Below are 12,249 nucleotides of genomic sequence, written 5' to 3'. Positions count from 1 at the left end.
ACTTTACTGTGTGTGTGTGTGTGTAAGGGTGTGGAGTTGTAGGAAAGAAACAGACACAAAGGAAGGACGTCTACAAGGAGCTCATGTTCTCAGAGTGATGGACTCAACATCACTCAGTGTGTTTGGGATGAGGCTTTGAGCTCTGGATAATAAACCAGGAATACACACACACACACACTTTCTTTTAACAGGGCTCAAACCCACAACCTCCAGGACCCTGGAGCTGTAACAGAGACACTACCTGCTGCTCCACAGTGAGGCCCTTATATAGCTTCATGTTTTTTTTTTCTATTTAATTTAAATCTCAATTTGTGTCTTTTCATTAGATCACTATTTTATACCTTTATTTTGTACATTGTGCTTTAGTTATCTCTCTCTGTGTGTGAGTGTGTGTGTGTGTGTGTGTGTCTGTGTGTTTGCGTGTGTGTGTGTGTGTGTGTGTGTGTGTGTGTGTGTGTGTGTGTGTACATGTTTATTTTGAATCTCTATTTGGTTTTGGACCCCTGTAAATCTTTTCATCTCTTTATCTTAAAGACTGTAGCTTTCCACTGCTGACTGTACAGTGTATGTTTGACAAATTTAAAATTTAAAATTAAAAAGTTTTCTTTTATAAAACAACACACTTCTAAAACTGCACTTGTGATCTTACACAAACACACGGCGTACACATCACCTCTGTGGTTTTAATCTTGTGGCTGATATGTGTATATATATATTCCTTCACCCTGCCTTGGTCAGTTACTCAGATGTCTAAAGTTACTTGAAGACCACTTTATAAAAGTTAGATCAGCCGGTCACGACGCTCCTCCACCCGAGGAGACTGTAAACGTGCCCTGAGTCTCCACTCTCTCTTTCTGCAGTGGTTTAACGCAGGGACTCAGAGCCCTGACCCTTTCAGAGTGAAGGGCCTGGGACTCCGCACAGACCTCGCCGCCCTGTCACCTCCACTCAGAAACAGTGCAAATACAACACACTCAGCTGCAGCGCACACACACACACACACACACACACACACACACAGTGTCTTAAACTGCCCTCCACTGATTTACACTGGGAGCTCCTGTTTAATTTAAAGGGAGATTGTAAACAAAGTCTTTGAGAGTGGGTTTGGAAGTTCTTTGCTTTGAAATATTCACACTGGGGAATTTACTGCAACCCTCCATTATTTAATTTTATCTGCAGCTCTGACCCTTAGCCCTGATATGAGTAGAGGCCTTCCCTGAACGCTAACATTCCCTCTCAGAAATAAAAAAAACAATACAGGGGCATTATTATTATTATTATTATTATTATTATTATCACTAAAGCTACAAACAGTGTAGTGTATCTTTAAAGGTGCAGCAGTTGTGTTAAAGTCCACCAACAAGATCTGTTTTCTCCATTTTAAGGTACACCATTCCACTTTAAAGATGCAGAGCTTCTGAATGTAAACTCACCACAGATAACTGCAGCTCCCCACAATCTTAGACGTTCCATTTAAAAATCTACAATTAAAATACAGTAATGTAGAATTATTTTCCTTAATTAAAGGCACAGAATATGTTCCCTTGAGGGTACCACCACAGAGACAGTTCTGAGAGTGTAGAGTAAAACAGCGCTGTGACTTTAACACCACAGGCATAACTTCTTTTTGCAGCTGTGTTCATTAAGCTGTGCCACATACATTAAGCAGTTTACTGGGCTTCAGGGTTTACAGACGTTTCAGACGACAAAGCGGCTCCTGCTCAAATCTACACTTATGAAGATAAATATGATGTCTGTGCACATGCAGGACCCGATCTAACCCTAACCCTAGCTCATAAACTAAAATTTGTGGTTATAGTTTTGATGTAAGAACATGCATATAAAATCTGGATCTGGCAACCTTTTAAAACTGTGGGTTCATCTTGTGAAAGTGATGTTTCTGTAAGCTCTAAAAATGAGTTCTCACTGCTACAGCTCAGTGGAGTGACAAAATCATTTTGAAGTTGAGATTTTAAGGTAAAAATATTACTTATTCATCACAGAAGTAAACCCAACTGTGTCCTTCACCTGTGAGAGCTCACTGCTGTCCACTCGCCCACTTCCGTCTGCATCGAAGCGCTTGAACATCAGATCAACCACGTGTTTCCTGGAGGCCATGTCCTTCTCATAGCGGTCTCTGTCACTCGGCGCCTGATATTGCTCAGCGTGAAGGTCCAGCACTTTGGTTTTCAGCTTCTTATAGTCGCCCAGACGGCAGTTATCATCTGTGGGAGGGAGATGAGACAAACAACATAAATACAGTCCACCCTATGCAACCGGTCAGCTTCCAAACACATACAGGAGGATATCATATTATTATTATTATTATTATTATTATTGTTATTCAGGAAAAGAGGAATAAAACAGCATGTGTTGTTCTGATCAGAGCACACACATGCTTCTAGTTTAGGACACAGCGCTGTGCAGAGATCAGTCAGAGGCCACACTTACATCAGGTTAAATTCTGAACAAATGCAAACATTAATTTTTTATACTGACACCAGAGACCCGCCTCCTCTCAGTCGACATCGTGAACTTCACTTTCTAAACACACGGATCATGATGGTGGAGAATAACAATGTGTTACAAACACCAAGCACAAAGCCATGTCCTGGAATATCGTCTCAGCCTCTACTGAGTGACACGAGGTGTCACGTCAACACATCAGCTACGTGTCACTGTTACAGACGCTGCAGCTGGAGGGAAGATAGTGGAGCGATGGTGCTGTGGGACTGTAGAACTGGAGCAGGGGGAAACCTGAAGAATGTCTGCGATGCTGTTTCCCTCAGCGCTCTCAGCTGCTCATTAACTTGGGATTATTGACACTCACAACACAAGACAATATGAATCTGAGGCTTTTATATATAGCACTTTCCTATCAACAAAATATGGAAGCTCCTTTTGGAGCTGATGCAGGTGCTGGAGATGCAACTTCAGATGGAGCTGGAGTTGGTAATGGAGCTGAACCTGGAGATGGAGATGGAGCTGAAGCTGGAGATGGAGATGGAGCTGGAACTGGACCTGCTTCTGAATATGGAGCTGAAGATGAAGCTGGAGATGGAGCTGATGATGGAACTGAAGATGAAGCTGGAGATTGAGCTGGTGATGGAGCTGGAGATTGAGCTAGAGCTGGTTTTGAAGATGGAGCTGAAGCTGGTGATGGAGCTGAAGATGGTGCTGAAGCTAGAGATGAAGCTGAAATTGGAGTTGGAGATCGAGTAGGACCTGGAGCTGATTAGATTGAGGACTCAGCAGGAACATCTTGGGATGTGGGTGTTTCGTAAATTACAGGAACAGAAGATATGGATTGAGACAATCTCGTGTTTCTCATCCTGGGTTTGTTCCTTTTGCAGAACACTGATCATCCACTGAAGCTGGTTTTACTGCAATTGTCGTACTTTTAGCTTTAACTTTACACCGTGCCGTTAGAACCCCGCCCCTCAGCTACTCACGTCATGGTCTTCTTGTCTCCAGATGAGACCCAGAAAGGCACCAATATTTCTGGCCTGAGAACCATTTTTACTGCAGTAGAAAAGTGTTGAAACATTTGAGATAATGGCACCAGCACCACGCCACGCCAGTGGAGAGAGGGCTGAATGCTGAATTACTGTGTTCTACAGGTTTCTCTCCACCACTGACAACACAGACTTCAGTCAGTGTGTCCATCACGTCAGAACAAAAAGCACATCAACATAAAGCTCTGCTCAGCATCACACACACACACCAGTGACACGTCACAACCAGGAGAAAGGTGTTAAGCGCCTGAAACGGTTCTTCCAACAAAGCAGATAAAAAAGACGACTTGTCAAGAGCTGCTTCAAATCCACAGCAGCATTTTCATCATCACCTTTACAGTGTGACGCTGTTTTTATTCTACCTTTCTGACAGTACCTGGAGTTTGGATCGTTCAAGTCCCCGCTCCGTCTCTGGAGCCCAAAGATCCCAACAGAAATGAAAGAGCTGAGAGAATGAAAAAGAGAAAGGGAGGAAGAAGCAGAGGATGAAGGAGAGCAGCAGCAGCTGGGTTCTCTGGACTGAGACGGTTTCACTGTCAGACGCCACGGCTGTCAGAGCGCGACTTTACATCAGTGACATCATGGCTTTACCTGCTCCTGTGTGTGTGTGTGTGTGTGTGTGTGTGTGTGCGTCAGTGCGTGCCTGAGGAAATCAATGCTGAAGTATTTTATAAAATCACAGTTGTGCCACAGTTTTATTTAATTTTCTCAGTGTGGGCTTCTTCTCTCCGCCTCCACATCCTTTCAGACCCACAGCGCTCCTCTGTTAGTCTCACAGTGGAAGGTGTGGGTGTGGTGAGATCTGAAGTGAGAGTGGAGCTGGATGTTCGCTCTCTCAGAGTTGAACTCTCTCAGTGCTGTATGTCTGATGAAGGTGAGAGACCCCAGGTCTTTTGGGGTTGTTAGGGGTCCCTTTTAATCTCTGCATGTCTTTCTTTTATGACTTATTTCCCTTTGATGTTCCTCCTCCTTTTAAAAGTGGATTGTCTCAGAAATATTTTTTAACAGTTTTGAATAGAAATAAATGAAACTTGGTCTCTGATGTTTACACGTGTAAACGTTATGAATGGTGTGTCTTAAGGACCCAGTGACCTGACAGTTTTGTGATCTATGTATATATGCACATGTGTGTGTGTGGGTGTGTGTGTGTGTTGTTCAGCAACAGGGTCTCACACATCACCGCTCGGCCTCCACTCTGACAGCACAGAATGACAGAAAAGCTGCCTTCCTCAGAAATGGCAGAATGAATAAAAGATAAATGCCTTTCTGCCCCCTTCCCAAGAGAAATGAAGGTCAGCAGTGTGTGTGTGTGTGTGTGTGTGAGAGAGAGAGAGAGAGAGAGAGAGAGGGAGAGATAGAGCATAGGTCTCACCAGGATTCCTCGCACTCCCACTCTATGTGTAAACCACGCAGATCCTGCTGCTCCTTCAACAGAAATTCATAACGTGTGTAACACTGTGAATTCTGCCTCCGAAGCTCAACCGAGTGCAGTGAGACACCCCCGTGTTGAGTTAATTAGGGCCTCATTTATCACTTGTGCTTTTCCCATGCATGAAAAAATTGCATTATGAATGATTATGCAGACAGTGTCAGTGTGGAGTGTGGCTGAGATTTATCAGCTTCACTGGACACACACCTGACACAAGTATTTAAAGAGACCTCTGGTTTTATGTCTAGTCATCGTCCTAAGAGCTACTCCACAATCATGGCTTACATTCCACACACCGCCATGTGAGAGAGTTCAAGGCCAGGCTTTTCATCCCCAGGCTATTCATCCTGAAGATTGTGCGTCTCATTTCTTTCCTGATATGATTTGTGAACATGTTAATAATGATACCATGTTAAACAGCTGCCCTTCTTCACCTAGAGTGTGTTCCTGTGTAATGTGTAATTTTCCACTCGAGTACAGTCCCTACACTTCTCGACTCGTCTTTTACTTGCTCCTCCACCAGGTAAATCAGGTCCTGGTTCTGGAAGCGGGTTCTTGTTTAGTGGCTGTTCTCTCGTGGTTCAGAGCGAGCCGAGTAGGGACTAAACCGTGGCATGTAAACCTTGCAGAGCGCTGATTGTCTAGAGAGAGTCGTCACTCTACGCCACGCAACACAGACGTCCAGCAACAACTCTCCATCTGTAAAATCTCCAGCTGCAGCAGAGATCACATTTGTTTTTATCCGACTCACGATGGCAGCTCGTAAAATTACGCCATGGTCTTTTGAATAGGTTCAAACACTCCTTGGATCAGTGGCCAGCGAGAGCTGGACGCTGCCGCAAGGAAGGAACAAACTCTACTGATCTGACTGAACTGATGACGGAGCTGTGTTCAGTCCCATACAACAACAACAACACACCAATACACCATGAGTAAACACCGCTTAACGTTAACACCGCCGTTGTTGTGGATTCCAAAGTCAACTGTTCCCCTTAGAGACAAGGTTTGAGACACCAGATACATTTCAGGGGGGAGCTGTGGGAGTGGAAAACTGACCAGGGACCAATCGGAGAATAGATTCTCACTGATGAGGGCTCTCTATTCCTCACTGAGACCTGGAGCAGGTGATGACTTTGTCTTTGGAGTGCCATTCCTTGGGAATTCTTTGGTTTGTCAACCACTACCATGACAGATCTCTGGGTCTGTTCCCTGTAAATATTTACAAAGTGCACTTTAAATTTTGTTTCACTGCTTTACTTTACATTTCCTCTCACTTAAAGATGAGCAATGCCCCCACTTTGATTTGTTTGAGTATAAGTGATGCCTGACACTAAAGTCACTGTCCACTGTGGGACTGGAAAGACAATGACACAAGGAATAACAAATGGATTCTGGATTTGCTTCAGTTGATGCCAAAGCATCCACAGTCTGACGTTAAAACGTCCTCCGGCAAACAGTTCCAGCCTGAAATGATCCGCTTAAGCGTGTGTTTAAAATTTTAACCGAAGCACAGAGGAGTCGGTGGACCCAGAAGAATAAATCACAGGAAAGGAAAGCTTGATCTTTTATTCCTCTCCGTCTGGCAGCAGCGCAGGCCGCCGAGTTCCGCAATTAATTCAATAAATGCCAAACAAGAAAAGATGCCAGAACACTCTTTAATATCTAACCGCTTGTGTCTCCAGACGATATGTTGCTGCTCTCCAAGGACTGGCTTTTAATGTCGACTTCACCGGGGGACCTTGGGACCATAGGATCAGTTTCCAGGCGTAGGGAGCTTAGAAAGTTCCCCTGCTTTGATGGTGTGGCTAGAAAGGAAGCTTTGAAGATGGTGCTTTCTTTTGTTTAGCATCCGTAACTGCTGCCCTTGAGATTCCACCGTCGGCAGAGCAAGAGCATGTTGCTACAGACAACGGCGGGTAATAAAATGCCATCTACTCTCTCATTAGTGCTGTGTTTTGTGGATGTGAACTGAACACAAGCAACAACAAATGTATCCGGACAGAGTTATCATCAGCCTGGACCCATCAGGGTGGGGATAAGGGTAAGAGGGTGATATGATAGCGATAATAATGCTGAAACCAAATCACACAAGTGTTGATTTCATAGGTTTTCTTAAGTCTTTTCTAAGACACCGAGCCCTCCAGAGCCCTGTTGTGTGATGGTGCAGTGTTCACTGTAGGTCACTGCCAGTGCTTTTTCCTCTTGTCCATGTGTCTACATGCCTGCATTTCACTCCTGTGGGGGCTGTTTTATGTAGCACCTTGGTCCTGGAGGAGCGTTGTGTTGTTTCACCATGGGCTGTACACACTGTATATAGTTAAAGTGACAATAAAATCCACTTGACTTAGCGTTGATCCCAAGTTATGGTGGAGAGGGAGGGTGATGTCAGGAAGGGTATCCAGTGTAAAACCTGTGATTCCCTGCGGTGAAAATTTCATGCTTAATTTGTTTATATATCATTGTTGATGTTGTGCTTTTATTTTTCTCCAAAATAAAAGCACGGGTATTTTGTATTGATTAGAGGTTTGAAATGCTTTAGAACAAACAGTCGTTTGCTGCTCTGTGGAATTCATGACTTGATCACTGCAGGGGTCCAAGAGACCACAAGAGTAATGCATGGTCAGTGCATGTCTCCAACAAATGAGATATAGAGTGACCTCATGTGACCTGTGAATGATTATTTAAAAAAAGTACAGACGCCACAAACTGCACAAATGACACAGAAAACAAATGGACGTCAGGAAACTACGAGTCAAAAATGACCTGCACTCCAGACTTTTTAAAGTTTGTGGAACCACACTGAAGTGTTGTGAGTGAAGGTGAATGATTCTTAAAATGAAGAGTTCCATCACCACAAGCCTGAGGGTAACTGACAGAGTTTGGAAGCTCACTGAGAACCTGAGGTCTAATATTTGGACAAAAGCATTAGACTGTTATCCAAGGTCATTGTGTTGTTGCAGGACACTGTCCTCATGCCACTGTCCACACTGCACACACTTCCTTGGTTGGTCCATGAAAGAAGCCACAACAAGATGAAGATGAAGACTCACAGCTCAGCCTCAAACGTTTTTGAAAAGGGGCTGTGGAAGGTTGTTGACAGATGGAAAGTGAAATTTGATTAAAATAAACTGCACAGCCAGAGTGTGGATCATTTTTGTCCCTCCTCCGTGTGTAAAAGGAGAAATGTCACCAATGCAGTGAATGTAAGCCAATGTGTGTTTGCAGCTCATTCCTAAGGCAACTGGTGTGGTGATTTGTTGTATATTGAAATGTTTCATCGACATGACCCCTCCCCACATGGAGCGGCTGACAGTGGAACAACAACAACAAGCTCAAGTTCGGAAACAGCAAAGAATCAACCTAATCATAAAGTATTAAATCCTCCTCTTGCTGTTATTCAGTGCTCATCGAGGTCTGGAGTCAACCTTCTGTTTTCCAAGGCTCTTGGTCTGGGGCGCAGGGCAGCTGTGAAGTAGCCTGTGGTTAAGTGCCCGGCTGAAGGGCAGCGAGATGAAGAAGAATGATGCTCCGACCTGTCGGCTTCTCTCGCGGCTGCACATTAAGAAGCAGGTGGCCCTGGTGCTCCGGGAAGGCCACAATCCTTCAGTTTCTGCCTGGAACGGAGGTGGAGGTGTCCGCTCCCTCTTTCCTTTTATCCAGCCTCCGGTTCTCGCTGCATTCTTCAGAGCGTCCCACAGGTGAGCCTGCTGCTTTTGAAATCCAGCCATGTTTTATTTATGGGATGTTTGTGGGCACTGGGCTACAAAGCCTGTACCTCTTCGCCATGGCTGGCCACCCCACGGTGCCGGGTCCCGGAGGAGACGCTCAGACTGTGCTCAATAACAAGCTCACCTGCCTGGGGATTTATTCTCCAATAGCAAGCCTCCAAATCTGGGCAAGGGCATTATCCCGATTCTCCCGGCGTGCCGCAGCTGCTCCAAGATTCTGCTCTCTGCAGCCGTCCTGAAGTGGTGTCGTTTCACTGACAGTGTTTATGGCCCTCAGTTTCTTCATTCTCTCTCTCTCTCTCTCTCTCTGTCCCTCCCTCCATCAGTGACACAAAGTCATCTCTCCCAAACCTGCGTCTGGAAGTCCTCTCGCTCCTGTTGCAGCCGTAATTTGATTTGCACACTCCTCTTTCTCCTGTCACAGGTTTTTCTTTATTCTCTTTCCCTTCCTGAGTCCCTTTATCTGTGATCCCTCGCTTACTGGAGGGAGCAGCAGCTTTGAGGATCTCATTACCTGCCAGTAGACTTGGCTGGGGCTGCTCTTCAGACGCGAGGTGACAGTAACATTAAAACGGCTCACGGGCTTGTTATCTCACTGCTAATCCTGGAACAGAACAGAACTGTTCTCTCTCTCCCTCTCCCTCTCCCTCTCCCTCTCCCTCCCTCCCTCCCTCCCTCTAATTCTCATGAGTGGGCTCTCATTCCCCCTGAGGCCAATGAAGGCCGAGACTTTGCACATGAGAACTGGGCCATTTCATGCACTCCTGCTCTGCTTCATACCACAGGAGAGAAAAGAAATACATTTCCACTGAGTTTTCACATCGTCGCTTCTTTGGAATTCCACATTTCCACGGATTAATTGCGGAATAAAGAACTAATTTCTGTGGTCGGCAAGTCTTTTTCTTTTGCAGCCTCTTAAAGCTCTAGATATTGACTGCGTACATCCTCCAGAGTTCTACAGTATTATTGAAATAACATTTTCCACAAGTGAGAGTGACTGGGTGAGTGTGAGAGTGACTGGGTGAGTGTGTAAGTGACTGGATGAGTGTGAGAGTGATTGTGTGAGTGACTGGGTGAGTGTGAGAATGACTGGGTGAGTGTGAAAGTGGACTGGGTGAGTGACTGGATGAGTGTGAAAGTGACTGGGTGAGTGACTGGATGAGTGTGAAAGTGACTGGGTAAGTGATTGGGTGAGTGTGAGAGTGACTGGGTGAGTGTGAGAGTGATTGGGTGAGTGTGAGAGTGACTGGGTGAGTGACCGGGTGAGTGTGAGAGTGATTGGGTGAGTGTGAGAGTGACTGGGTGAGTGAGAGTGTGACTGGGTGAGGGTGACCGGGTGAGTGTTTGTGTGACTGGGTGAGTGCGAGTGTGACTGGGTGAGTGTGAGAGTGATTGGGTGAGTGCGAGTGTGACTGGGTGAGTGTGAGAGTGATTGGGTGAGTGTGAGAGTGACTGGGTGAGTGTGAGAGTGATTGGGTGAGTCTGTGAGAGTGACTAGTTGAGTGTGAGAGTGATTGGGTGAGTGTGTGAGAGTGACTGGGTGAGGGTGACCGGGTAAGGGTGACCGGGTGAGTGTGTGAGTGACTGGGTGACTGTGAGAGTGATTGGGTGACTGGGTGAGTGTGAGAGTGATTGGGTGAGTGTGAAAGTTACTGGGTGAGTGTGAGGGAGTGACTGGGTGAGTGTAAGAGTGACTGGGTGAGAGAGACTGGGTGAGTGTGAGAGAGACTGGGTGAGTCTGAGAGTGACTGGGTGAGTGTGTGAGAGTGACTGGGTGAGAGAGACTGGGTGAGTGTGTGAGAGTGACTGGGTGAGTGTGAGAGAGTGACTGGGTGAGTGTGAAAGTGACAGGGTGAGTGTGAGAGTGACTGGGTGAGTGTGTGGGTGACTGGATTATTCTAGCTGCTGTGTCTCAGTGATGGAGGATAGTTTTTTCTGAACAGAGTCTTTTTTTCTTTTCTTCTTTTTTCCTTCCCTCTCTCTGTGTCTATTCTTCATCTCTCTCTCTCTCTCTCTCTCTCTCTCTCTCTCTCTCTCTCTCTCTCTCTCTCTCTCTCTCTCTCTCTCAGTCCGGGAGGTCCCCTGCTGCTCTTCATTACAAAGGCTCTGTTCCTAAAGCGGATTTGTGTGATGACATGATGGAGCACAAGTGACCAGGAGAGGGGGAGATATCCTCATGATCACATCAGCTGGTGAGGGAGTGGGAGAGAGAGAGAGAGAGAGAGAGAGAGAGAGAGACTAATTACAGTGAGGACTTTATTTTTAAAAACAGGGAGAAGAAAAGAGAAAGTGTAGTGTGGTGTAGTGGAAGATCAATTAAGAAAGAGAAGAAGTAAAGTATTTACAAAAAGATGTAGAAAAGCAAACAGAAAAAGAAATAATAGAAAAACAAAAGAGATGAAAAACAGAGAAGAGAACAGAACTAAAAAGTAGAAGAACAAACTCACAATGCAGATGAAGAATTAGAAAATCCAGAAAAAGTGGAATTACTTATTACTATGTAATTAAGGAGTAATTCATATGAATAAATGACACAAGGAGAAGCCACAGTTCAGACAGATGTACCTTGTGCTGTCACTGCCCTCACACCAGAGGGGCACGGCGTCAGAAAGAGGAAGTAATGGCTGAGATGTCAGTATCATTGCTTTACTCCAGCTGTGGTATGAAAAATCTTTCTTCTGCTGTTGTGATCTAATTACATGCTTTGAAGTGTGTAATTAACATGCGATCATTAACAGGTTCAGAAGCTGCACGGACTCTACAAATAGACGTGTCAATCAAAAGCAAGCAGCAGTGCTTTGTCTCGGCGCCACACTCAAACCTTTTCATTTTCTACCGCAAACACACAGCCGTCACACGTCACACACACCCCATGCCTCGATAAGAGCCCACCCTCGACACTGAGAGATGCCTCCCTGTGGACACAAAGACACAGCAGACACTCAGCGGTCCAAACATGCCGCAATTACTCCTCTCACTGCCCTGTGTTCTTTTATGGTGGCAATGTATTCACACCAAAAGGAAAGAGAATTTACTGCATTTACTGAATTTACTGACTTCTACCACTGCAGGGTCTCTACTCTATACTCTCCTCCTCCACCAGGTAAATCAGGTCCTGGTTCTGGAAGCAGGTTCTTATTTAGTGGCTGTTCTCTCGTGGTTCAGAGCGAGCCGAGTAGGGACTAAACCGTGGCATGTAAACCTTGCAGAGCGCTGATTGTCCAGAGAGAGTTGTCACTCTATGCTACGCAACGCAGACGTCCAGCACCAACTCTCCATCTGTAAAATCTCCAGCTGCAGCAGAGATCACATTTGTTTTTATCCGACTCATGACGGTGGCTCGTAAAATTACACCGTGGTCTTATGAAGAGGTTCAAACGTTCCTTGGATCGGTGGCCGATGGAAGAATCCAGCGAGAGCTGGACGCTGCAACAAGGACGGAACAAACTTTACTGATCTGTCTGAACTGATGACGGAGCTGTGTTCAGTCCGAAACAATAACACGCCAATACACCATGAGTAAACACCGCTTAACGTTACCGCCATTGTTGTGGATTCCAAAGTCCACTGTTCC

General features: G+C 45.5%; 1 protein-coding gene across 2 annotated transcripts in view; it reads right to left on the bottom strand.

The window, feature by feature from the left end:
* The window catches only part of fstl5 (follistatin-like 5), a 134,593-nt gene that overhangs the window by 59,496 nt on the left and 62,848 nt on the right, over nt 1-12,249 (bottom strand). For both annotated transcript variants that reach the window (XM_066649968.1, XM_066649969.1), the window contains exon 5: nt 2,032-2,228. In XM_066649968.1, the coding sequence (XP_066506065.1) occupies nt 2,032-2,228 (197 nt within the window). The remainder of the gene's footprint in view (nt 1-2,031; nt 2,229-12,249) is intronic.

This window comes from Hoplias malabaricus, chromosome 17 (genome assembly GCF_029633855.1).
Source record: "Hoplias malabaricus isolate fHopMal1 chromosome 17, fHopMal1.hap1, whole genome shotgun sequence".
In the NCBI taxonomy this organism is placed as follows: Eukaryota; Metazoa; Chordata; class Actinopteri; order Characiformes; family Erythrinidae; genus Hoplias; species Hoplias malabaricus.
Note: the sequence above shows the minus strand (reverse complement) of the source record. Positions and strands in the feature narration are given on the sequence as shown.